We start from the raw sequence: 27533 nt of genomic DNA, 5'->3' as shown, positions 1-27533 counted from the left end.
TTGCATTCTTTGTGGGGGAGGGCGTTAACCCACAAGCTGCCTTGGGGCAACTGAAGTACCAAAGCAAGGGGGAGGACGGCCCGCTGCCTGGTGGTGGTGGGGAGTAGGGAGAGAGGGAAGGGCTGGCTAAGCACATTCCAGGCGACGGCCAACACAAACAGCCCGGCCTCTTGCATGGCGACTGTATTAACTGGAAAATCCATTAAACCAGGGCTCAGGTGGGGGGGGTGAGAACTCGAACTGATATTCTGGCCCCATTCCGCCAGCGCTGGCCCCATAGGGACTCCGCTGGCAGACACAGCGCTGAGAGCAAATGGATTTTTCCCCCACCATCAACCTCCATGCGCTTCTTGAATGCAGTGAAATATATGGAAGTTGAAGAGTTTCACCCTCCTAACTAGGAATGCCCCTGGTGTTTCCCTGGCAGGATCAGAGAGGGGTGCATTCAACAGCTGTGAAACAGGCAGAAATTCAGCTGGTGCTGCTTTCTTCTGGCATGGGAAATGCACGGCTGAGGAAATTTTCAGGGGTTGTTTCCTCTGGCTCAGAGAGGTGCGGTGGAACACAGGCAGGATGCTGCTGCTGCAGTCGTCTTGTTTGGGGGCTTCCTGGAGGCCCCTGGTTGGCCGCTGTGTGGACAGACTGCTAGACTTGATGGACCTTGGTCTGATCCAGCATGGCCTTTCTTATGTTCTTATGCTGAGTCTCATCTCAGGTAGCTGGGAATGGTTTCTCACTGCTGGAGATCCCAGGGAGCCTCTGCCAGTCAAGTAGAGGGAGGGAGGGACCAATGGTCAGACTCCCAAGAAGGCAGCTTTGTGTTTTCCAAAGCTCAGAGAAAATAGCAACTCTGTTTAGGAGGGAGAGGCCTAGTGTGTTGTAGTAGTTAGAGGGCTGGACCAGACCTGCTCTATTCCCTGTTCTAATCTGCATTCGCAGTGGCAACAGAGTTCACACTCCACAGGGGGTGTTTTCTGTGATTTCCCTCCAATTTACCTCATGCCTGTCAGCATCCTCCCTCCCCTGCGAGAGTACTTTTTGCCAGCTTTTTAAAAACTGGTAGTAGGTACACTACAGGGTTACAATGCTACAGTGATACACCTACTACTACGTGGTTTAAAAAAACACACACAGCTGTCAGAAAAGCCATTGGTGGTTGGGGGGGGGGGGAAATGGCAGGCGTGAAGGGATGGGGGGAATGACACCCATACAAACCTCCCAGCTGTTTAGAGACGAAGAGTAGGATAAAAATGTAGGTAGTTCATTTGAACTCTGCTCTTCCCAGTGCAATTCCAATACCTCTCCCCACCATATTGTCCTTCCAGCTTGACTGTGAGGGCCCCTAAATGCAACAATTAGGCGAGAAAAGCATTACAGGGTGACAGTAAGGAGCGACAGTATGTGGGAAGCTGACAGGGGATGAAATAAACGTAACGAGCCAGACAGCTCTAGACTTCACCACCACATGAGATTTCTAAGCTGGAACAAACAGTTGCCAGTCTAGAGCAGGGGTGGGGAACCTCCGGCCTGCAGGCCATTTAAGGCCTGCAACATCATTTGCTGCGGCCCTCAGAAGCCGCCACCATTGTGTGTGTGTGTGTGTGTGGGGAAATGGCTGCTTTGGTCATTGGGCTCTATGGCATTGCAGTCCCTCCCCTCCCCAAACCCCGCCCTCCTCAGGCTCCGCCCCAAAAACCTCCCACAGGTGGCAAAGAGGACCTGGCAACCCTAGCCTCTCCCCTCCCCAGGAGATCTACGCCCGGTATGTCCCCCGAACGATGTTATAAATATGCAAATGGCCCTTGGCAGAAAAAAGGTTCACCACCCCTGGTCTAGAGGATAAAGGCGATACCAAGTGACTTACACTGCAGGTGGGGGCATTTGTGGCATTTGTTCTGCCCCCAGGAGGTGCCAATGCTTCCACAGCAGTCTTCTTGCTTGGTCAGCCCTGGAAGAGGGTTGCTCCCGCACTGCGTCCCGAACCGGGAGGGCAAAGGCAAAAATTAGAGAAAGAGACTTTACCCGTTCCAGCCACAAGCATGTGCAAAAACTAATGTTAAACTAGGTAGGTGGGTGTCTGATTTGGTTTTTGTACTTAGAATAATAGAATCATAGAGTTGGAAGGGACACCAGGGTCATCTAGTCCAACCCCCTGCACAATGCAGGAAATTCACAACTACCTCCCCCCACACACACCCAGTGATCCCTACTCCATGCCCAGAAGATGGCCAAAAGAAAACCCTCCAGGATCCCTGGCCTATCTGGCCTGGAGGAAAATTGCTACCTGACCCCAAAGTGACAATCGGCACTACCCTGGGCACACAAGAAAGGGCCACAAGAGCCAAACATTAACACAACCCTTTAAAAATTTCTAGGTCTCAGTAACAGAAGGAAATGGTTTTCACATTTAAAAACACAAGTGGAGGCAGCTGCAGCCATCTACTTGCAAGGATTTCTCCTACCATCTAAGTGCTGCCTTGCTGTGTTGGACTATAGGACTCTCTTAACTCAGTGCTTTCCCCCCAAACAATAGTTGGCCAAATGTCCCAACAATGAAGCTCACAAGCAGGGCATGCTGGGAACAGATGAACCTCTCCTGGGCTGCTTTTTTTAAAATTTCCCCCCAAAGTTCAGAGCTGCAAGAAACTGAAACTTCTCTCCTTTCACACTCCTTTCACCTTCCACATTGCTCCAAAATGAAACAGTTCCAAGCATAGTTAAACTGTGGAACTCCCTGCCCCAGGATGTGGTGATGGCTGCCAACTTGGAAGGCTTTAAGAGGGGAGTGGAGTGTTCATGGAGGAGAGGGGTGTTCATGTTTACTAGTTAAAATGGATACTACTCATGATGCATACCTATTCTCTCCATGTTCAGAGGAGCATGCCAAATATATTAGGTGCTGTGAAACACAGGCAGGATGGTGCTGCTGCAGTCATCTTGTTTGTGGGCTTCCTAGAGGCACCTGGTTGGCCACTTTTCTTATGTTCTTATGTTCTCTGTAGCGTTCTCTCTCTCACACACACAGAAGCAGTTTCAAAGCCCTGTTCAGTTCTATCAGCTAGGGTGCCTTCTGCCACCCTAAACTATCTCTAACGATGCCCCGATCCCACTCACCATCTGTTTTGGCATCGTCTCCTGAAAGCAGCGCCCCAAAGGCTTCTGGGTGGGAGGCCTGATATACGCAGGCTTGGGGGCCACCGGGTGCTGGATCAGGTGCTGCTGGCTGCCCGGCCCACCGTTCTCCAAGCTGAGGCTGTCGATCCGATGGACTTGCACGGAGGCTTCGGGGGGGTGATGCACACGGACGTTGACCAGGGGTTGGTGCACCTGAACTGGAGGGCAAAAAACATGAACCCACAGAGAACCCCCACTTCCGATCTGCAAGCAGTGGCCCCTAATCCCAAATGATGGGGGAGGACAGGGGGCACCCAGCTTGGAAACCCTTGGGGTGCAGAAGAATTGTTAAATTGTGGAACTCCCTGCCCCAGGATGTGGTGATGGCTGCCACCTTCGAGGGCTTTAAGAGGGGAGTGGACATATTCATGGAGGAGAGGGGTATTCATGGCTATTAGTTAGAATGGATACTATGGATACATGCTGCATACCTATTCTCTCTAGTATCAGAGGAGCATGACTATTATTTTGGGTGCGGTGGAACACAGGCAGAATGGTGCTGCTGCACTCGTCTTGTTTGTGGCTTCCTAGAGGCACCTGGTTGGCCACTGTGTGAACAGACTGCTGGATGATGGGCCTTGGTTTGATCCAGCAGGGCCTTTCTTATGTTCTTAAGAAGAAGAGTTGCTTTTATATGCTGACTTTCTCTACCACTTAAGGCAGAATCAAACCGGCTTACAATCACCTTCTCTTCCCCTCCCCACAACAGACATCCTTTGAGGTAGGTGAGGCAGAGAGCTCTAAGAGAGCTGTGACTAGCCCAAGGTCACCCAGCTGGCTTCGTGTGGAGGAGTGGGGAAACAAATGCAGTTCACCAGATTAGCCTCCTCGGCTCATGCATAGGAGTGGGGAATCAAACCTGGTTCTCCAGATCAGACTCCACCGCTCCAAACCACCGTTCTTAACCACTACACCACGCTGGCTCTCCACGCTCTGCCTCTACTTTCCTAAGCTTCATTTCTCCTAGGGTCACCCCCACTTTGGAGCAGCCAGCACTAAAGCCAGGCTTTGGGTCAGAAAACAGCAGACATCCCCTCGCACGGCAGAGCCCCTTGAGTATGGGGCTGCATAATTTGCAGTGGTCAAATGTTTACTTTGGGATGAAGAGTTTTTAAAGCATCTTCAACATTGGTGGCTGGATTAGCAAAGAAGGAACTGGGAACCAACTTCAGCGCTTGTGCGCAGGCGCTGCCAGTAAAAGAATTTTGGGATGAGAAAACAGGCTTTCATTTTACGCTACGGAATTTTACAAATTGTAATAGTAAATTTGTAATTTACGTCATCAGATGCCCCTGCGGATTGCCCTAAGTGGGCAAAACCAAGAGACCAATAAAACTTAGAATACAAGAACACAGGTCCCGGATTCGGAATCAGAATTTAGAGGCTCCATTAACGTCCCATTACATAGAAAAGAAACATCAGGACTTTGAAATGCAGTTTTTTGTTGTGTGGCAGTTTAAGGGGAAACCGTTTTCCATCACAGATGTAGATAGAATCATGTCCCAACAGGAATCTCGTTTTATTTTTATGTTTAATTCTTTGATTCCTCATGGACTCAATACACATATGGATTTGTCTAATTTTCTTTGAGAATATCAATTGAACATTTATTCAGGGTAGTATGGTATTTTGGTGTTAGGTAACGGCTATTGGGATCATTACGGTAATGAGTTCGCTTGCTCTCACAGCCTTTTTAAATGGCGGGGTGAATGTAAGCATTTAGACGTCTTACTTTGCCGTCCATGCGTATAAGGAAGGTATATCCCTTCATGAAATGATGGTATGTAATTTTTGTATTCAATTCTTGTATTGTATTTTGCTTTGTATGTACTTTGTTTGCAATGATTTTAATGACAACGAATGGGCATCATTTAGCCATGCATTTTTCTTCACAGCAATGAAGGACTTATGAAGCTTGAGAAAATATCGCATGAAATGGAATTATACCGGATTTCCATCGCACTATGTCCGGTCTTTGCTGCCTAAATTATTGCCTAAATTATTGCATTTGCACTTTATGGACTCATAGAACTGAGCAACTGTGCCTGAGATTTATTTATTTGTAACATTTTGCGCTTTCACATTGGGTCTTTGTAAGACCGTCTTGTATATTATTGTGGTGTTTTGCTCAATTTGGGTTGTGCTTATTAGAACTATTCTGAATATATATTTTCTAAGAGCAATACTTTGTTGTTATTATCTTATTTGCACAATATTTACTGGTGCTTTTGCTTTGAGTTGCTACAACTTCCAATTAGCACTTGTAGCCGTTTGTGATTACTACCACCTGGAGGTTGGCAACCCTAACCATAACAGGGTGCTGACATTTCGGCAAAAACAAATATTAATGTGGCAAGTCCAAGTGACTCCCTGGATCTAGAGTCATTTTCCCAAATAACAAGAAGTGGGGCTTAAGCCCCGCTTATATCACTGATCGTGCTGACTGAACTGGAAGATGCTTTCCGTTAGCCGAAATGGTGGCAGCTGGAGGTGTTAGTGAGAAGTACCACTGTGTATATTCTCAAAGGTCTGTCTTTCTTTATTAGACATTTCTTCCCACAGCAGTCACGAGGGATCAGCCCGTAACCTGTTTTGTGTGTCAGAGCTCAGACCTGGAGCTACTTCCGAGCATGTGCACAGTGTGTGCTTGCCATTCACTACAACCAGCCCTATGAATCTGGAAATTGAACTCCCAGGCTTGAGCCCCTCTCTGCTGAGAAACTGAGCACTGATGCTGAGAAACAAAATGCACTCTGTGCGTGCTCAGAGATTCACATTTCTCCACGGACATTTATGCAGAGTCAATTTTGATGCTCGCTCAAAGCTCTTTTTTTAAATGCGACCTTTAAAATGCCTATTCATGGTCCAGACATAAAAGGAGAAATTCTACACACACACACTCGCCTGCTCCTTCGTTCCATTAGCAACCGCCCTGTTTGTGGCTGTGATTTTGCATGCTTCCTTGAGGGGTCTCTTCAAGGCGGGGGGAGAAACACAAACAGTCGCGTTAAAGGGGCTCTTAAGAAACGCGTAGCAGGTATGTGCTGGCTTCGCAGTCACTTCCTGAATGAAGGTTCAGCGTGAAAAACTCAAAAAAAAATATGTGGGGCACTTCAGCCTGGAACGTGCTGCTAATTACCAAGCATAAATGGCCTTCAAGTTCCCAGAACTGAGTCTTAGTTCCCAATTAAGGCCTATGGCCCACTTCTGCCAAAGGTCTACCCCACTCCCTCAAGCTTCTCTACTGGGGTACCTTCTGAGGAATGTTGGCTGGGTCCCAAAGGAACCATGAAGGTGGAATGGCTCACGGTCCCCTTTGAGCCGGGCCCTGAAGGCGAGTCGCCGTGGCTGTCAGAGATAAGCTGGACCGCATAGATGGCGTGCTTGCTGGATCCCGTCTCCATGGGGAGGCCTTCGCTGGAGACCCGGGCCTGCTGCCCTTGGCTCTGCCGACCTGCTGGCACCTGGCAGAAGCGACCTGTGAATTCTGGTGGGCAGAGGCAGTGATTCCCAGATGTACACTGCCCACCGTTCATGCAGGGCAGAGGGCAAACCACTGTGGAGAGGGGGGAAAGAGTTAACGTAGGTTACACAAGAGATCTTTCAAAACCAAGGCTGCCAGCCCTGTAATAACCCACCGCTATGGCACCCAGCCAAGCAGGGCATTATTTCTAAGAAGACCCCTGCTGGAGAGGGGCTGTGGCTCAGTGGCAGAGCCTCTGCTTGGCATGCAGAAGGTCCCAGGTTCAATCCTCAGCATCTCCAGTTAAAAGGACTAGGCAAGTAGATGATGTGGAAGACCTCTGCCTGCGACCCTGGAGAGCTGCTGCCGGTCTGAGCAGACTATACGGACCAAGGGTCTGATTCAGTATAAGGCAGCTTCATGTGTTCATGTGTCAGAAGCTCTTCCCCAGTCTGAGATCTGTCCAGTTAGCTATGATCACCTAGCAGTGATCCACCTAGCAGTGGATAGCCTGGGCTATCCAGGTCAGGGATCCAGTTTTTACCACCCCATTTTCCTGCATGTGAGAACCAGGCCCGCCTCTAGCATAGAACAAGCAGCTCTTTGAAGACATACATGTTGATACACACACACACAAGGACAGGTGTATAAGAGGGAATTTATTTGGATTTTAAAATACGTCTACTTCTTCTTTTCCGCCAGACAGCCACCAACGACAAATGACCCTGTGGTGTCCCATCCCCAGAGGACAAATCATTGGAAAAACAACCCGCAGACAGAAGGGTGGGGAACGGAGGCTTCGCCCCTCTGATTAAGCCGCCAGCGCTTTAGAGACTTTGCCACGGAAGAGGCTTCGGTTGTGACAACATTGCAGCCTGTTTGAAGAGTCTCAGCCCGGACTCTGAGTCAGCAGCCAGGAAGCTGGCAAATAAGCCCCTCCAAAGACACAGGGCCCCTCCTCGGGCATTCGTCAGCCGCTGCCCGGTGGCCCTGCCCAAACGCCTCCATTCATAAAACCAATAAGAACGGAGCCCGGCCACAACGCAGGGGTGAGCCAGCAAGGCAAGGTTGGAGGCTTTCCCCATGTGTGTGTGTGTGTGTGTAAGTCAATTCCTTCACCTCCGAGGCAAAGCAAGGCAATCCGTTGCACAACGTGGGCCCGAGGTAGCGCAGGGTTGCCAGGCAAATCAGGGCGTGTGCGAAAGGCTTGGCTTCCTCAGTATCCAAGCAGGGCCAGGCCCACGGACAGACTTCCTCCCACAGTGGGGCTGCCACATTTCCCGGTGGGGCTCCAGAGAAAGTCACGGAAAACACGGCCATTTCCTCAGAACCACCAGAAAAATCTAGAACTGTCTTGCCAAGCCCAAGGTTTCTGTGCATTTTGACATTTGTGAATTGTTAGGGTCGGATATGTACGACCAAAACGTCTCTTTATTTTTTTTAAGTTCAGAAGCCTTTGCTTGTTTTTAACAACTGCGTTCCTTAAATAACTTGTTTAAATTTGCCCACATTCCCTTTAGGAGCCCCGTGGCGCAGAGTGTTAAGCTACAGTACTGCAGTCAAAAGCTCTGCTCACGACCTGAGTTCGATCCCAACGGGAGTCGGTCTCAGGTAGCCGGCTCAAGGTTGACTCAGCCTTCCATCCTTCCGAGGTCGGTGAAATGAGTACCCAGCTTGCTGGGGGTAAAGGGAAGATGACTGGGGAAGGCACTGGCAAACCATCCCGCAAACAAAGTCTGCCTTGGAAACATCGGGATGTGACGTCACCCCATGGGTCAGGAATGACCCGGTGCTTGCACAGGGGACCTTTACCTTTTTACATTCCCTTTAAGCTCCCTAACAGATTCAGTAATGGTAGCTAGAGGAGTGTTTTTGTTTTTTTGAGGACCACTCTTATACAGCATTAAGATCTTGAAACATCCCCTCTGAGCCAGGGGAAATCTTGGGTGGGCCTGATCCACAACTGTTCAGAGAGTGGGGCAGGGCACAAAATAGGGTTGCCAGGTCCCTCTTCACAACCGGCGGGAGGTTTTTGGGGCGGAGCCTGAGGAGGGCGGGGTTTAGGGAGGGGAGGGACTTCAGTGCCATAGAGTCCAATGGCCAAAGCTGCCATTATCTCCAGGGGAACTGATCTCTATTGGCTGGAGATCAGTTGTAATAGCAGGAGAGCTCCAGCTAGTACCTGGAGGTTGGCAACCCTAGGCACAAACCATCAATTACTGTTTCTTTTCTCACCAGAAAGTTTCCTGTTCTCATTCTAACTAAATGTTTTCACAGTATTCCCTATAATAGGAGTGTTTGGATTTAAGGGGTTCTATGGAAATCAGGATGGGGGAAACTGAATTCCTGAGGGTTACCCACATAAGTCTGTTGCAGCAAAACTAAGTCTTGTTTTGGAGCAGCAATTCTGCTTCACCTCATCCCAGTCCCCTACCCACAGCAGCAGGTATCCGGTTTGAGTTTTGCCCACCCTGGTCTTAGAACCCCCGTCATAGCCGTTTGTTTGTTTTTGGGTCAAAAGAAAATCCTCTTCCTTCTTCTGACAGTCAAAAAAGGATCCAACTTAACAGATTTGTTCTGGCAAACTCCACAAAATAAATCTGTTAGTCTTGAAGGTGTCGCAAAGTTCTTTACTGAAGTCAGTAAATTGCTGCTTAACATTACCACTCAGAAACCAGCCAACACAAGAGTCCGTTGTTGGTTTTTAAAACGTCCTTCATCAAGCTGTAACTTTTGGGTTTAAAATTCCAAAACTTTGCCAGGTGTTGATTTTTTTTTTTTTTTTTTGCGAATGCCCTTTCAGGTCTGCTTCAGAGGCCCTTGAATGGTCACTTGAATACCTGGCAACGAACAGCTTGTTTTATTTGCTTGGAGTAAATTCAGCCTTTCAGTAAAAAAAATATTATGTGGAGATTGGTTCTATTATACGACTTCTCTCCACTCTGAAGTGGGAGACTCTTGAAGTTCAAACGCCAGCTGGGTTGCATTCATTGGATGGTAGCCTCAAATGCTCCCATTCGCACTTGTGGGGGAGTTTTGACAGCTGATGTGAAACTTCCCAGTGCATTAACAATCAAAGCCCAGGTATGCCTATTTCAGGGAGTCATAGAGACCAACTTCCAAAACAGCCATTTACTCCAAGGGAACTGATCTCTGTCGGCTGGAGACCAGTTATAGTTCCAGGGGATCTCCAGCCACCACCTGGAGGCTGGCAAGCCTAGGTACTGTTTTGACTAAATCTTCTTATCTGTGTTCTGTAATGTTAGCAGAACATGTCTGTGTCTTTCACATCTCCCACTACCTGATCCTTTTAACTGAAGAAGTTGGCGATTGAACCTGGGACCCTCTGCTCACAAAAGCTTACACCACAATAAATAGGTTGGTATTTAAAATGCTGTAAGAATCTTTATCGCTTTAGCTTTGGGGGCTATTTCCAGGAAGTCAGCTGGGAGGGGAGGGGCTGGAGCTCAGTGGTAGAGCCTCTGCTTGGCATGCAGAAGGTCCCAGGTTCAATTCCAGCCTTCTCCAGTTAAAAGGGACTAGGCAGGTAGGTGACGTGAAAGACCTCTGCCTGAGACCCTGGAGAGCCGCTGCCGGTCTGAGTAGACTATACTGACTCTGATGAACCGAGGGTCTGATTCAGTATAAGGCAGCTTCATGTGTTCTTGTGATTCCAGGTTGCCAAATCTGGCTGCTGGACCCACAAATTCGCACATATTTTCCAGAAATTACAGTATTGTTTTCGTAACCCCTGGTTGATGACTGGGAGGTTATAACTGAGCCATGTGCATTCAGCATATATCTGTCAGCTCACTTTTGTGGGGGGGGGGGTCAGCATTCAGAATGTCTGATGTAAATCCTGCAAATATTAATTGCTGTCTGAAGAACTGGCGTTGATGCAGTTATATGCGAGCACTTGGCAAGAGGCGACAAACTGTGTGGCATTTTATGGATAGTAGCTAAACGCATGATAGTAGCTGAGAGCCAGCGAGGCACTGTGGTTAGAGTGTCAGACTAGGATCTGGGAGACACAGGTTCAAATCCCCACTCTGCCTTGGAAACTGTCCGGGTGACCTTGATCTGGTCAATCACTCTCCCTCTCAACCTAATTCATCTCACAGGTTTATTGTTGAAAGGATAAAACAGGAGGGGAAAATTTGGTAAACCACTATGAGTCTTCATGGGGGAGAAAAGCACAGTGCAAATAAATGATATAAATATAAGTGTAGAAGAAGAGTTGGTTTTTATATGCTGACTTTCTCTACCACTTAAGGAAGAATCAAATTGGCTTACAATCACCTTCCCTTCCCCTCCCCACAACAGACACCCTGTGAGGTAGGTGGAGCTGAGAGAGTCTAAGAGAGCTGTGACTTGCCCAAGGTCACCCAGCTGGCTTCATGTGTAGGAGTGGGGAAACCAGCCCGGTTCACCAGGTTAGCGTCCGCCACTCATGTGGAGGAGTGGGGAATCAAACCCGGTTCTCCAGATCAGAGTCCACCGCTCTAAACCACCACTCTTACCCACTACACCATGCTGTAGTTGATGGTTTGTTTCTGGTATGAAGTCATGTTCATATATCCATCAAGCAGTTATATAGGGATGTCCATAAAGTCACCTGCTGCACTGACTGCAAAGGGTATAAGTTTAAGCCCACTTAAATTTCTAAAAGGCTTCCTTCCCGTGGTCCAAACGATGAAAATGCAATTGAGGTATGTCAAGTAGAAGGAGAGATTTTTGTCCTTCCTTGCTCAAGCCCCCCTCCCCCCACCTGCCTGGCTACTCCTCTGCGCCAGTCCAGTGACCCGGGGAATGATCTTTCCAGGGGCTGCAGGAACAGAGAGGAATGCAGGAAAGCACTACGTTCCATTCAGGGAGTGATAAAATACACACCAGTATTTCTCACTGGAAAACAGTCACACTCTCGCTGGAGTGTCTTCAAGCACAGCTCAGGGACGCGTGTGAGGCCTCGTGGGAAAGGAGGACAGATGTACGCCACTCAGAAACACCCAAAAAGGAGGCTCACAAGCATTCTTTGGTACATGCCAGAAAGGTCTTGTGATATTAAGAGAGACTGCAGAATATTTACCTAGTTCCACATGAAGCTGCCTTCTACTGAACCAGACCCTTGGTCCATTGAAGTCAGTACTGTTTACTCAGACTGGCAGCGGCTCTCCAGGGTCTCAGGTGGAGGTCTTTCACATTACCTACCTGCCTACCTGCCTAACTGGTGATGCTGGGGATTGAACCTGGGACCTTCTGCATGCCAAGCAGATGCTGTACCACTGAGCCACAGCCCCTCCATAAAGAACATCTTGTGCATAAGGCAATTCCAGTGAGGAATTTAGGTATCAGGGAAGCTGGACTAGGCCAGACACAAGATGAGAAACAAGCGTGTATTGGAGAAGGGGGAGGGAGGCTCTGCAGCACTGGGCAGAGAGTCATCAGTCAGGCTGGCGGAGAGGAGTACAGGTTCCTTCCTACTCTGGCCCCATCCCTTCCACCACCGGCCTCTCTCTATAATTCCCTCCCAAGCAGCAAAGTCAACAAATGCTGCGGTTTCTGGCCCTCTGGGCATCTCCAACTTTTGCATGAGGAAAACAAACACCCAGTAACAGAGAGGAAGGCAGTGCAGGCAGGGGACGGAAGCTCAGATCCAAAAGTACGGAATGTGTAGGAGGGGAGAGAGAGTCGCCTTTCTGGCAGGGAACAGAAGAAGACCGGGCTGATTCAGAAACTTGGCTCTCTGCACATTCCCAGAGGCCCCACCTCTCCCGCTCCTGGCTATCAAGATGGGCTTCTAGGCCAAAGTTCCTCCTTTGGATACCGAAAGCTGAAGGGACATGAAGACCCCCTTGCCAGGCACACACTGAGCCGGCCAGGAAAAGTCTTCCATGAACGCTTTCGCTTTATACCCCAATCCCCCCCCCCGCCCCCAGCCCAGCCCAGCCCATCAATTCCAAATAGGAATCTGGCAGTTATTTTCCAGCCCAGCTGGTAAAGAAATCCAGGCAGTGAGCAAGTGGGAAAACCAGGAGAGCTGAGAGCACACAATATGACCTGCCAATGGGTGTGTGTGTGTGTGTGTGTTCAAGCACCCTGACACACCTCCAGTCACATGGCAGCTGATGCAAAATTTGGTAAATATGAACAAAACATTTAAAAGGCTCCCGAGTCCTTCTCGAGAGCCCCGTTTAGAAATCCGCAACGACATCTTCTTGTTCCAATAAGGTTCAAGTTTCACTTTTAATTTGTTCACCCCATGTGTGGTTATGAAGAAGAAGAGTTGGTTTTTATATGCCGACTTTCTCTACCACTTAAGGGAGAATCAAACCAGCTTACAATCCCCTTCCCCTCCCCAAAACAAGACACTCTGTTAGGTGGGGATGAGAGAGCTCTAGGAGAGCTGTGACTAGTCCAAGGTCACCCAGCTGGCTTTGTGTGTAGGAGTGGGGAAACAAATCCAGTTCACCAGATTAGCCCCCACCACTCATGCGGAGGAGTGGGGAATCAAACCCGGTTCTCCAGTTCAGAGTCCACCGCTCCAAACCACCCCTCTTAACCACTACACCACACTAGCTCTCAGGCACACACTGCGCCAGCCAGGAAAAGTCTTCCATGAACACTATACTACACCATGCTGGTTATAATAATACTTTGCACTTTATGCTGTTTCAACTACATGGCATCTATTTTCCCCAGTAATCATTACAACAGGATATGGAACGGTATGGTACAGCCCGATCTAGTCAGATCTCAGAAGCTAAGCAGGGCTGGTTCTTGGAAGGGAGACCACCAAGGAAAGAGCCTGCAGGGGAAGGCAATCGCTTCGCCCTGGCTGGGGTCACCATAAATAGGTCGCAACTTGACAGGAACATACATATACATAATCCTCACAACAATCCCGTAGGGTGGGCGAGCTCAGGGAAGAAACGACATCCAAACCAGTGAGCTCCTAGTTCATGGGTTCTTAGATTCGTTGCTACTTGCCAGAGCTTGATCTACCATTCACTTTTTCTCTCTCTCCCTCCCGCTTTTTCCATAACAAAGAAGAAACAAGGTAAGCCAGAGGAGTCACAGAGAAACCCAGCTGTGGCTATTAAGTCACCCCTTCAAGACCTGTGTTCTTGATTATGGTATCACCACAAACATTCTTAATTTGGTACAAGCAATATTTGACACTTTTAGGAGAGGGAGGAGGATAGTTTTTATGTCTTTAAATCCAAAGGCATCCGCAATTGAGAAAGCTGTCTAAACATTAAAGCACAAACCACCCCCTCAGTGCATGGCAAACACGATGTTTGTTGCAATGTACCATACAGTAATGTGGTTGCAAATGATTTATTTAGCTTATACTTTTTCCTTCCTAGCTGTCTACTTGCATTGTATCCATCTCTTCTTCCAAGGACTGCAGAGCAGCATATCAGGTTCTCCCTACCTCATTTCATTCTCACAACAACCCTGTAAGGTAGGTTAGGCTGAGAGAAAGTTACTAGCCTGAGGTCACCCAACAAGCTTCGTGGCTGAGCGGGGGATTGAACCCAAGTCTTCCACATGCTAGTCTGACACCTTAAACAACACACCACAGTGCACGCCTTCTTGTGCACTGAGTGGAATGGGTTTTTCCATGTGGCAAAGCCATTAGACAATAGGATTTATTGCACACAGTAAGTGGTAAATGAGCTGATGAGGGAAGAGGTACAGGGGCTCGTGCCTGCCTGGAACCTACACAATGGAAAAGAAGAAGAAGAGTTGGTTTTTATACGCCGACTTTCTCTACCACTTCAGGAAGAATCAAACCGGCTTACAATTCCCTTCCCTTCCCCTCCCCACAACAGACACCCTGTGAGGTAGGTGGGGCTGAGAGAGCTCTGAGAGAGCTGTGACTAGCCCAGGGTCACCCAGCTGGCTTCGTGTGTAGGAGTGGGAAACCAACCCGATTCACCAGATTAGCGTTCACCATTCATGTGGAGGAGTGGGGAATCGAACTAGGTTCTCCAGATGAGAGAACGCCACTCCAAACCACCGCTCTTAACCACTACACTACACTGGCTTTCATGTTATGCCAGTGGTTCCCAACCTTTTTTTGACCAGGGACCACTAGGACTTTTTTGTTCAGTGCAGGGACCCAAGGTTCAAAATAAAAATTCAGAGAATTTGAAAATAAACTTTAATCATAACTGTTAGTTAAACATTAAACTTAGAATAATATCTGAATATATATTTTTATAATAGAGCACTTTTAATTGAAAATATTAATTTATTATGGGTTTATAACTTTTTTTCATGGACCTTAATTTAGTTCTCGCGGACCCCTGGGGGTCCACGGACCCCTGGTTGGGGACCAGTGTGTTATGCGGAAAGGTACTGTGTGTGTGTGGGGGGGGCTCATCATTGCTTCTTAGACATCAGAGAGGGAGTGTGGCATGGAGCTGCCTGAATTGCGTGCTCCTTATGCCCAGTGAACACATGAATGAATGTAGCTGCCTTACCCCAAGTCAGGGCCCTGGTCAGACAAAGCCAGTCTTGTCTAATCTGGCAGGCAGTGGCTCTCAACACCTCCCAGCTGATCTTTTTATAACTGGAGATGCCTGGGATTGAACCTGGGACTTCCTGCACACAAGGCAGATGCTCTGCCACTCACCCACTTGTCCCTCCCCACCCAGCCAGTCTGTTTTTCTTGTTTTTATGTTTATATTTAAACACAGAGGCCCCTGCCTCTTTTGTACCTCCCGCCTGAAGAGGCAGAACTCTGTGTAGCTCAGAAGCTGGCCCACCTGCAGCCAGCAGTAAAAAGGATCCTATGGAGCTAGGGCTTAAACACTCAACGGTCCGGACTGAAAGCTGAGCCGTCCTGGGGCTGAGCCACGAGCGAGCTCTGGCTGAGGTTTCGCCCCTTCTCGGATGTTGCTTTTCCTCAGCCAACACTTTTCGGAGCCCTGTGTGTCTGTGAGTGAGTGCGAGTTTGTCTCCGCAAGCCAGCCAGTACGGGTCTGCCTGTGCGCTCGCTTGGCTAACGGTTCTGTGCTCAGCCGCCGCACGCTGAGGCCGTCGGGCCCCAGGAGACGGGCCCGGGACATGAGGTAAGGTTTTCCGCCAGCCAAAAGCAGCTGAGGGAAGAACAGGCGAGGGGGGCAGCGAGGGAAAGAGAATAGGGAGGGGAGGGAGGCGCCCTGGAGCCGTGCGCCGCCTTATCTCCCAAGCGGGCCAAGTCGAGCGCCCCGCAGCAGGAAAGGCCTGGGCACCGGTGGCCAAGGCGAAAAGCGCGCCGCCAGTGGCGAAAGGGGCAAGTGCTCTCGAGTGGCCCTCCAAAAGGGGTACCAGACCATGGCGCTGGCATGGCCCCAGGACCCCGCCTGCAGGGCTTGCACCCCCGGGCACAGGGGAATCCCGTGCGCAGGTAGTGCGCCGCACAGCAGTGCCAGGGCACACCTCCCTGCGGAAGGGAAAGCGGATGAGCAACTGTCCGTCAGAAGCGAAGGGCTAGACGGAGGGGGGTTAACCCTTGCCGGCCCGGCGGTTGTTTTCCACCGACGCCAGGGTTGCCAGGTCTCTCTTTGCCACTGGCGGGAGGTTTAGGGGGCGGAGCCTGAGGAGGGGAGGGACTTCAACGCCATAGAGTCCAATAGCCCGAGGAGCCCTTTTCTCCAGGGGAACTGATCTCTCAAGGCTGGAGGTTGACGGTGATAGCAGGAGATCTCCAGCTAGCACCTGGAGGCTGGCAACCCTCGAAGGCGCCCTGGCCAGGGGCAGGCTGGACGCCGCGCCCGCCTGCGCGCAGGGGCCAGAGGGGAGGTCGTGAGCCCGGAGAGGAGCCCGCGGGGAGCCCCGAAGGCCGCGGCGGACGGCCGGGCGCGCCTCGGCCCGCGCCCCCCGCCCCGCCACTCACCCACGCGGAAGCCGGAGCCGGTGAGGGTGTCCATGGAGTGGCCGTTCTCGCCGATGAGGGTCATGTTGGAGCCGGGCTTGCAGCTGTCGCGGCACTGGCCCTTCAGGCACGTCCGCTTGCAGATGAGCGGGGCGAAGACCACCTTGAAGCGCTCCCGCGCCAGCGCCGTCCGCTCCGAGGGCCCCGAGGCGCCGCCGCCGCCCGGCCAGCCCAGCGCCAGCAGCCCCAGCACGGCCAGGCCCCGCCAGGGCATCTTGGCATGCCCCGCTCGCGCGCGCGCGCCGGGGGGGGGGAGCGCCGCCCAGCGCGCCGGGCCCCGACGGCGCGCACCGGAGCAGCAGCGGCGCTCGGAGGGGACGCGGGACGGGAGGAAGGCTCGCTCCGCCGGGCCCGCTCCCTCGCTCGCTCGCTCGCTCGCCCGCCTCGCAGCCAATCTCCGGCCGGGGGCAGGAATTTGGGAGCGCCGCCAAGAGACGCCGCGCCGGCGGCGGGAGAGGGGAGAGGAGAAGCCGAGGCGGCTCCTGGCCGGGGAGAGGAGCCGCCACGGGACCAGCCGCCAGGGGGCGGCCCGGAGGACGGACAGAAAGAAAGAAAGAAAGAAAGAAAGAAAGAAAGAAAGAAAGAAAGAAAGAAAGAAAGAAAGAAAGAAAGAAAGAAAGAAAGAAAGAAAGAAAGAAAGAAAGAAAGAAAGAAAAGGAGGGAGACAAGAAAGAAAGAAAGAAAGAAAGAAAGAAAGAAAGAAAGAAAGAAAGAAAGAAAGAAAGAAAGAAAGAAAGAAAGAAAAGGAGGGAGACAAGAAAGAAAGAAAGAAAGAAAGAAAGAAAGAGAAAGAAAGAAAGAAAAGGAGGGAGACAAGAAAGAAAAGGAGGGAGAGAAGAAAGAAAGAAAGAAAGAAAGAAAGAAAGAAAGAAAGAAAGAAAGAAAGAAAGAAAGAAAGAAAGAAAGGGCTGTTGGAAGGATAGAAAGGCGAGGACTGGAGAAGAAAGAAGACTGGATGAAGACTGTGACCTTCAGCGTACTCACATTCAGCTGCCTTCTACTGAATCAGACCCTCGGTCCATCCAAGTCAGTACTGTCTACTCAGACCAGCAGCGGCTCTCCAGGATCTCAGGCAGAGGTCTTTCACATCCCCTACCTGCCTAGTCCCTTTAACTGGAGATGCCGGAGATTGAACCTGGGAACATCTGCATGCCAAGCAGAGATGTTCTACCACTGAGCCACGGGTTCCACTGAGTTGCACTGCACAGGCAGGCTTTTAAGATTCATCGGGCCGTCTAATTAGGACCTTGTGATCAATGCCTTTATGTGGACCAACTTTTTAAAAATATAAAATCAAGCAGTACACTGGTGTTTCTCTCTCTCCGCACTTTTCCTCTAACTCCGTCGGGGGAGGGGAGAGTTTTCAAACCCTTCAAATTGTCCCATCTAGAAAAAGTGTGAGCCCGTGAGCAATCACAAAAGAGAGTTGTACTTTTTGTTGACACTCGCTGTCCCCTGCATGCCACTATGTGGGCTGGAGAACATTATGTGTTAATTTATAAAGCACGGTGGGTGTGAAAAGTGTGTTTTATGCTATTTACTTGGTCCCTTTGGTCACTCTCATTATGCCCGTTGTGCTGGCGAGGAACTGAGGTTGAAAGATGACCAGTGGGGGTGACCAAGGGTGCGTGCGCACAGGGTGGTGTGCAAGGGTGCACAGATTCATCACCATGAACTTTCATGTCTGAATTCACAGTTCTTTTCCAAAGAAGCTGGTTTGGCTGAGAGCCACTCGGTGATGAGTGATGTATAACGCACATGTATTAACCGGCCCTACAGACAAAAAAAACCTCTTGAAATGATGAAGACACAAGCAGGAACAAATTGGCAGAGCGGTGATTCATGCAGAGCTGGCCCAAGACGTTTTGGTTCTGGAGCTGATCCCAGTGGCACCCCTACCCCTCTCCACTTCCAGAGCAGTCTCATGTGCTTGCATCACTGGCATGAACAGGAGTTACCCAGGAAAAGTCCCTGCCAACTCATGCCTCCCCCCCCCACCTCATCTCAGGTGCCTCCTACCACACCATCCTGGAAGCTATGATACTTTCCACAGATTCAGTGAGATCGTAATGTCACCACCTCAGGAAACTCAGGTGCCAACCTGTAAATGGGCCAAATGAACAACTGCGTCTACATGTGCCTTCTCTTGTGCAGCACCCACCTTATGGATTGGCCTGTCTGATGAAGGGGGTTACCACACTTTGTATTCCCAGCGATGTATTAAGAGTTTGAAAACGTTATAAAAAACATCACTTTAAAAGGGTTTTTGGATACCACTGCTTATAAATGGTTGGAAGACGTCTTCACGGCTAAAGGGGCCAAACAAAGTGCGAACAGTATTTTTTATAACGTTTTCAAACTGTTAATACATCGGTGGGAATACATAGAAAGTGCAAACAGTATTTTTTATAACATTTTCAAACTTTTAATACATCGCTGGGAATACAAGTGCGGTAACAGCCAACGTCAGGTTTTCTGCAAACTATACATAACTGAATTATTCAGTAGGGCTTTCTTACCTAAGTAATAGGGTTCTACTGTAACTAAACGGTTCAGAAGGATACTTGGGTGAAGAAGAAGAGTTGGGTTTTGTACCCTGATTTCTTTACTGCAGGGGTGTCAAACATAAGGCCCGTAGGCCGGATTTGGCCCCTTGAGAGCTCTTATCCAGCCCATGAGGCAGCTGAGGCAGCCCACCCCCAGTCCCAATCTGGGCTGGCGAAGCATGGCCTGGCCCGACCAATTTATGTCATATGACAATTTATGTCATATTCGGCCCTCGTAACAATTGAGTTTGACACCCCTGCTCTACTGCAAGGAGTCTCAAAGTGGCTTACAATCACCTTCCCTTCCCCTCCCCACAACAGACACCCTGTGAGGAAGATGGGGCTGAGAGAGCTCTAAGAGAGCTGTGACTAGCTCAAGGTCACCCAGCTGACTTCATGCGTAAGAGTGGGGAAACCAACCCCGTTCACCAGATTAGAGTCCACCACTCATGTTTATGAGTGAGGAATCAAACCCAGTTCTCCAGATTAGAATCCGCCACTCTTAACAACTACACCATGCTGGCTATTAAGGGTTAGGGACTGTGGTCTATCCTACATTATACCATTTGCACTGTCTGTTGCTGTAAGTAGGGCCCTACAATGTAATTTTTAGCATCACAACAATACATAACGTTAACATTTATGGTTTGCTTCAGCTCCGTTTCAGATTTCCAGTTGGTTCCAGATTTCTGCAGTCCAAATGCTATTGCGTTGCTTGGATGTCCCATCCTGTTGATTATATTGACTTTCCCTGTGTAATCGGCCGTGAGTCCCAGTGAGAATGGCAGGCTATTAAATAAATAAATAAACAAGAGCCATCTGCATCCTGAATCCTTGCTTGGAACACATCCAAGCCATCACACATGAATACGCTCTCATGGTTATCTGTTCAGCCACTGTAACGATGTGGTGTCTGTAACGGCTGGTGAAAACTGTGAATTTGTACCTTCATTCTTGCTTACATTTGTTTGTTTAAAACGATGGATTGGAAAGTGCCTTGGACACATGGGTAGAAAATTGGGACAGAAATCGTTTTTGAATGAATGCGAAATAATGGATAAAGGTGCTTGGCTGTTCGTGGGTTGACCCAGAGCCCCTCTGATCAGCAGCCAGAGCTTTCCTTAATGGTCATTTGGTTTGCCACTTGGAAGGGCCACAAAATAGCATGCACAGGAAGAGGCTCCCATGTTCAATCTGTGGGGAGAGGCTAAGGCCCAGTGCTGGAACGAGCAGATTGTCCCACGTTCAATCCCTGGCATCTCCAAGGATTGTGTGGTAGCTGATGCAAAAGACTACTGCCTGAGACCCTGGAGAGCCACTGCCAGGCAGAGGAGACAATACTGACCTTCACAGCCCAAGAGCCAGTAGAGTGTCATGGTTAGAGGGCCAGACTAGGACAGGGGAGGGGCCGTGGCTCAGTGGTAGAGCATCTGCTTGGCATGCAGAAGGTCCCAGGTTCAATCCCTGGCATCTCCAGTTAAATGGACTAGGCGGGTAGGTGATGTGAAAGACCCCTGCCTGAGACCTGGAGAGTCGCTGCTGGTCTGAGTAGACAATACTGACTTTGATGGACCAAGGGTCTGATTCAGTAGAAGGCAACTTCATGTGATCTGGGAGACCCAAGTTCAAATCCCCACTCCGCCTTGGGAGTTTACTGGGAGACCATAGGCTAGTCACACCTCAGGATCGTTGTGAGGATAAAATTAAGAAGGGGAGAATTATGTAAACCACTTGGGGGGCCCATTGGGGAGAAGGTAAAAGGTAAAGGTCCCCTGTGCAAGCACTGGGTCATTCCTGACCCATGGGGTGATGTCACATCCCGACGATTACTAGGCAGACTTTGTTTACGGGGTGGTTTGCCAGTGCCTTCCCCAGTCATCCTCCCTTTACCCCCAGCAAGCTGGGTCCTCATTTTACCGACCTCGGAAGGATGGAAGGCTGAGTCAACCTTGAGCCGGCTACCTGAAACCAACTTCCATCGGGATCGAACTCAGGTCGTGAGCAGAGCTTGGACTGCAGTACTGCAGCTTACCACTCTGCGCCTGGGGGCTCTTCCCATTGGGGAGAAGAGTGGGTTATAAATTAAATAAATAACGGGTGCGATTTAGAAAGAATTGTTTTCATGTGAGATCATGGTAAATTATCTCAAGTAGCAGGTGCTGAGAAAGGCCTTTCTCTACGGGAGTGCTCAGATTAGACAATGCTGAGCTAGATAGATTAGTGGCCTTATTCCGCAGAAGGCAACTTCCTAGGTTCACTTTTCTGTGTTAATTTTGAGGCCTTTAAATGGGGAAGAAAATGAACAAGACTGCAAGTTTGTGTTTCTTTTTTCATATTTGTGTAAAGGTTTTTTTTTCCTGGGGAGGTGAGTAAATAAGTGAAAAAATAAAGTTTGCCTTTTCTTCTAACCATAACCTGGTTTATGAAATGATCTCACCCTGCCTTCTATTTCTCAAAAAAGGCACCTGGAAAGAGATCGATTGGTAATATGCAGATTTGTTTACATCAAGCAGTCAGTTAAAAGGCAGATGATTAAGCAATTAACACTCTCTAATTGGTGAACAGCCCCTGCGGGTTCTAGTTATGACTTGCCAAGATCCTTCAAGAAACATAAAGGTTCAGATGGGGTGGGGGCTAGATTGAAGGGTGGGCAACAGGAAGGGCTCCTAAATGGAGGTCCAAGTGTCAGGACAGGGGGAAACGTCCAAGGACGGTCCTGCAAAAAAAGATAAACCATCCGGAGAAGCTGTGGAATCTTCTTTCCAGAAGGAGGGAACAAGATGATCTCTTGCTGATCCTTTTAATTGAAGCCTTTGAAAACCCTGTGTCCTGGGGTCGCCATAAGTCGGTTGCGACTTGATGGCACACAATTATTATTATTATAACACAAGCCCTACAACTGTGTGGCAAAACCTTCCAACTTGGGTTCTCTCCCCTGCCCTTCTCAGCTGGGATTTTTCAGGCTCAGGGGATCAAGGGGTTAATCGCAGACAGCTCCAGGAGTGTGTGTGGATGGGGAGGGGTCTATTGTCTGGCATCTGCAAGGGGGCCTCGCAGCTTTATGGAGATGGGGGTCAGGGGGTCAGGCCAGGCGCGTGTCTGTGCTTTTCAGACACACTTTCCTGGGGGGAGGGAGAGGCAGCAAATTTTCAATGGGCCAGGAGGCCTAGCCTGGCCGGCCCCCACCCCTAGGGAACAGGGGGCAAGGGTGCAGGGGGTGGAGGGTAGGGAGGGGGGATGTCCCCCCTGTGTGCAAAGATCCGAGACCAACTGCGCCTCTTGCACACAATGAGCAACTGTGCAGCTGAACCCCCCCTGCAAAGACAATTGAAAAAGCCCCTAGGCTGGCCAGCCTGCTTGAACACATGAAGCTGCCTTATACTGAACCAGACCCTTGGTCCATCAAAGTCAGTATTGTCTGCTCAGACCGGCAGCGGCTCTCCAGGGGTCTCAGGTAGAGGTCTTTCACATCACCTAGAAGAAAAAGAAGAGTTGGTTTTTATATGCCAACTTTCTCTGCCACTTAAGGGAGACTCAAACTGGCTTACAATCCCCTTCCCCTCCCCACAACAGACACCCTGTGAGGTGAGGCTGAGTGTGACTGGCCCAAGGTCACCCAGCCGGCTTCCTGTGTAGGAGTGGGGAAACAAATCCAGTTCACCAGATTAGCCTCCTCGGCTCATGTGGAGAAGTGGGGAATCAAACCCGGTTCTCCAGATCAGACTCCACCACTCCAAACCACCACTCTCAGCCCCTACACCACGCTGGCTACACCTACTTGCCTAGTCCTTTTAACTGGAGATGCCGGGGATTGAACCTGGGACCTTCTGCATGCCAAGCAGATGCTCTTCCACTGAGCCACGGTTTGTCATTTTGGTCTACCTTGGGCAAAGGATACCTGGGGGTGATGGTTGTCCAAGGCTGTTTGAGAAATAGAAGAACCCCAGGTGTCCCAAAAGCTGGCTTGAAAAAGTCATGAATTTTGGCTACAGAGATGCAGCTGGAAGAAACCATCCTTTTCACATTGAATAGGCTGCAATGCGAGATAATATGTGCCTCGGACTGCTAGATACGCAAACCAAAGGTGCTGCTGACATGGCAGATATTTAAAAAGCCGATCAACTGTGTCACAATTGTCAGCCCTAAATCATCTCTGATTTTGTGTTTTAACAGCACGATTCTGCCCTACGTGATGTTAAATGAGGGAAAGAGAGCAACAGGGGCCCGGGCAAGATGCATGCGCTTGGTTGCACCTTGGTACATAGCTGATCTCAAACAACCCTGTCTGGAAGCCCTGCTGTGTCCTCATTAGGTGGAGCGTGACCTTGCATCTGAAGGTTATTTATTTATTTGTTTCTAGTTATAGCCCGCCCTCCCCGGCCAAGACCAGGCTCAGGGCAGGTAAATTACATGCCAAGGCTATGACCAGGGTCAAATTAGGATGAGATTAGAACTTTAGGGGGGTTGTATAAGGAGGCAGAAGGTGGACTCACACCAACATTTACCATGTGATGGGATGGCTTCTGAAAATCAAGCAGGGTGGTGGATCTAGAAGAAGAGGAGTTGGTTTTAATACACCAATTGTCTCAACCTTTTACTGAGAATCAAACCAGTTTACAATCTCCTTCCCTTCCTCTCCCCACAACAGACACCTTGTGAGGTAGGTGGGGCTGAGAGAGTTTGGAGAGAACTGTGACTAGCCCAAGGTCACCCAGCAGGCTTCATGTGAAGGAGTGGGGAATCAAACCCAGTTCTCCAGATTAGAGTCCACTGCTCTTAACCACTACACCACGTTGGCTCTCAGGAGTCTCTACTCTCAGGAGTCTCTCTTCTTTGCAGCCTCCTGCCCTGTAGTAGGTCAAAACAACCCCCTCCTTTTCTGAGGATTTCCAGTTTGCAAAACTGGAGGGGTGGTGGTTCTGGCTTGGGGGGGGGGGGTTGACATCTTGATGAGGTGGAGTCAATGCAGAGTAGTGATCAGGGTATTACACTAGCACCGGCGATACCCAGGTTCAGTTCCCCAGTCAGCAGTAAAGCTCCCTGAGTGATCTTGGGCCGGTCACTTGCTCTCAGCATAACCTTCTTCGCAAGGTTGTTGTAAGGACAAAATGACCCCCAAGCTCTTTAGAAGAACGGCAGGACAGAAATTAGAGTCTCTTCGTTAGCTCAATAAGCCTTTGAAAAGGCCAGTTACAAATTTCCTCTAAGAAACCGTTCCAAAAACTGAAGTAATGTAATGCCTTCTATTAGAACCAACCAAAATAATACCAGACAATGTGCAAGCTTTCAGGTTCTACGGGGCTCTTCCTCAAGCAGTGTATTCAATACGAAAAAGATGCTTCAAGACATGACAGAAAGATCCCAAGCATGTAGCTTCTAGAGTCTTACCGGATGTGTTGCAGACTTGGATTGGGTAGTGCTGGGTGCAACATAGGTCTCGAGTTACACCACAGGCTGCTAGGACAAAGCAAAACCAAAAAAAAGTAATTCTCCCGTTGAGAATATAAAAGCCGGCAGTTAATCAGATGCCTCTCCAGCACTCAACGGAACAATCCGATCCCTTGTAAAGCAGAGAGTAGAAAGAAAACATGGCTGTCCTCCTAGTGACAAAACTGGAAAGGAATTTTAGGAGATGCCCTAACAGAGTCAGCGGCAGTCAAATTAGGCAATATCACCTAGCGGCTGGAGGGCAAACCACCTGCCTTAGCGATGTTGTGTACAGCTGAAGAATCCCTTCTCTTCTACAATTTTGGGGAATTCCAAATTTAACAGTCGAAAAAGTGTAGGGAGGCGTGTCAGGCCCTAGAGAAATCCCATAAACACAATACCACAAAGCACACCCACAATCCAGCTAGGAGTTCCTGCAGCAAGGCTTTGCCCATTGTCAGCTGGAAGGTTCAGTTCTCAAGGTGCTGAGTAATAAAAGGTGCTGTTAAGCATGTGCACAATAACCTTTTCTCCCTGAATAACCAAAACCAGGAGCCTTCCTTGGTAGGCCAGACAGGCTGGGGCACTGCTCAAGGGTTAATTGATGTTGGAAGCCACCTCTTATGATCCTTCGAGGGAGCTAACGAATAAATATATAGACACATTCATTCCCCCCACACTCTTTAACAAAAGTAGGCAAGCAGATAAAATGCCTCTTTGTGATGAAGGTGACATTTGTAATGGGCATTTTACCTCTTGGTCTGATTTTCGGGGCAGTATACAGTTCCCAAGCTAGCGTGATGAGGCAGGCTAGAATGTCAGCTGAACAAATCAATACTTGCTAAAAATAATACTTTGCCTGGACTGATTTTCCTTTTGTGGTGTACATGAACTGGGAAATGCCAGCTTCGCCAGGACCTGTCTGCATCGCGCTTCTCTTGGCTCACTCCTTTCCATGCAAAGGGTTAAGCTCCCACCAGCTCTCCCTCCCCCTTCCCCCCACCCCGCCTGCCCCATTCATGCTGTCAGCCTCCCTGGGGTATCAGCACACAGCCCACCCCCCTTTTGTGGCGGCGGTCGTGTGCCACCCCTTGCCCCCAATCTGCATAATGGCAGGGCCCACGCGCCAGGGCCAGAGCTCCCATCTGCCGCCTCGCCCCCACGGGACCCTCAGCCACGCAGCCAGCCCAGCGCCCATTGGCTGCCCCACACCAGCCATCTGCAGCCTCCGGCCCACACAATAGGAGCCGGGGCCTTTATATAGGGGGCAGCCTGTGCACAGAGGCCAGCTGGCTCCCCATCGAAGGCCGGGCAGGGACTCACCAGCGGCAGCAAGTCTGAGCAGACGCCTCCGACTCGAGAGCGCCAAGACGAGAGCCCCTGCATCATCTTTGGAAGCATTTCTAAGGCCAAGGACCAGGGAGGAAAGACCCTCCAAGCACACAGCGGCGTTTGGAAGCAGAGAGAAGCGTGCCAGGGCCGAGGGATAACTTGGCCGCAAGAGCTTACTGAGCCCAAAGTCCCGACTGGGCTATCAAGACTCATCACAAACTTCAGCTAGCTGGTTGAGCGAGTCCAGATCTTGGGACGCCAAGGCACCCAGCAAAATGCCTCGTGGGTTCCTAGTCAAGAGGACACGCCGAGAAGGCCCCGTCTCCTACCGGATCAGAACACTGCAGGACGACTCTCTGCCCGTGCCAATCCCCAGTGGGGTGGTCCTACCCTCTGCCCAAAGGAAACTGCCCAGAGCAGGGGGGCTGCCGGAATCCCGACCCCCATCCCAGAGCCCCCTGCGCTTGGTAAGCACAGCTCTTCTGGCCAGTTGCCTTGACCGGGGCCTGAACTCTGGATCGCCGGCACCAGGCGAATCCGCTCCAGCATGCGCCTCGCAGTCTCCCAGTTTGGGCTCAGCCTGTGCAGCGGCAAAGCAAGCAAATCCCCCACCTAAGAGAGCTGGTGTGGGGCCGAGGGAGGGCACCCCAGATGCGGTGGTCTTGCTGGGCGCCTTTGTCTGCCAGCTGTGCCAGGAGTCCTACCCCGGCCCGCTTGCCTTGGCCCAGCACTGCTGCTCCCGCATCGCCCGAGTCGAGTACCGCTGCCATGAATGTAGCAAGACCTTCAGCTGCCCCGCCAACCTGGCTTCCCATCGTCGCTGGCACAAGCCCCGAGGCGGCGGGCATGTTGGGGGCACCAAGGAGAACGAGAGTCCCGAGGCAGCCGACGGTGCCAGCGTGCCGCACTCGGGCACCGTGGAGGGCAGCTACCGATGCTCTCATTGCCCTAAGCGGTTTCGGCGCCGGGCATACCTCTGCAAGCATTTGGCTCTGCACACTGTCACTGGGCCGGTGCTGTCCGAGAGCCAGCGACTCCATGGCAATCTCACTCCTCCGTGTGTTTCCTGGCCAAAGAAGCAGTTTTAGGAATCCCGCTTCTCCCAGCGTCTGGACCGGTTCCCCGCCCCCCAGATGCAGGTAAAGGGAGGGGGACTCCAGTGGATGCAGAGGCGGCTTTGGCCACACCAAGAAAGGTCTCTCTGCCACAGCTGCCTTCCTGTCCCCACAGGGGAGGTGGGTCAAGCCACACACCCCAATTCACCCATCGGTCTTTCCCCTCCGTCGCCAAGGACTGAAAATGATTTGTGTGACTTGTGGCAAAGCCTTTTAACTGTCCAACAGCTGGGCCTGAGTGGGGCTGAGAGCAGGCTGAGAGCAACTCGATCCTCGTGCTTTTGCCAGGGAGCTTTGCACAGATCCTGCATCCTGTGAGCTTGGAGCGGGGATCAAACTGTGGTCAGACACAGAGACAATCTTGACCCTGGACCCTGAAGGCTCACAAATGAAACTGTGTGCTGCGTTCGCGGGGTCAAGAAGGAGGTTCCAGGCATGTACATTTCCTTCAGCCCCGTACCTCGACTGGAGAGAGGCCCAGACCCTCGAATGCAAGAAGCTTGTGAGTGTCAGAACTGTGGACTTTGCAGTTGCTAAGGTTTCTTTTGAGG

At 50.4% G+C, this 27533-nt stretch overlaps 2 protein-coding genes across 2 annotated transcripts in view; one reads left to right on the top strand and one right to left on the bottom strand.

Moving 5' to 3' along the window:
- The window catches only part of LTBP3 (latent transforming growth factor beta binding protein 3), a 44624-nt gene extending 27897 nt beyond the window's left edge, over positions 1–16727 (bottom strand). The window contains exons 1-4 of the mRNA XM_056853897.1: positions 16524–16727; positions 6428–6730; positions 3115–3332; positions 1865–1970 (exon numbers count right to left, since the gene is read on the bottom strand). Coding sequence (XP_056709875.1) covers positions 1865–1970; positions 3115–3332; positions 6428–6730; positions 16524–16587 — 691 coding nt within the window. The 5' untranslated portion in view covers positions 16588–16727. The remainder of the gene's footprint in view (positions 1–1864; positions 1971–3114; positions 3333–6427; positions 6731–16523) is intronic.
- A 9415-nt stretch (positions 16728–26142) lies between these two features.
- LOC130481005 (insulinoma-associated protein 1a-like) lies at positions 26143–26955 on the top strand. The gene has a single exon (XM_056853643.1). It carries the CDS (start codon positions 26143–26145, stop codon positions 26953–26955), a length of 813 nt encoding a protein of 270 aa, XP_056709621.1.
- Positions 26956–27533: the final 578 nt, after the last annotated feature.

The sequence above is a fragment of the Euleptes europaea genome, chromosome 7 (assembly GCF_029931775.1).
Source record: "Euleptes europaea isolate rEulEur1 chromosome 7, rEulEur1.hap1, whole genome shotgun sequence".
NCBI classification, from domain to species: Eukaryota; Metazoa; Chordata; class Lepidosauria; order Squamata; family Sphaerodactylidae; genus Euleptes; species Euleptes europaea.
Note: the sequence above shows the minus strand (reverse complement) of the source record. Positions and strands in the feature narration are given on the sequence as shown.

Excerpts from the sequence above, each read along its gene's own strand:
- LOC130481005 (XM_056853643.1), top strand. The coding sequence starts at position 26,143 with ATGCCTCGTGGGTTCCTAGTCAAGAGGACACGCCGAGAAGGCCCCGTC.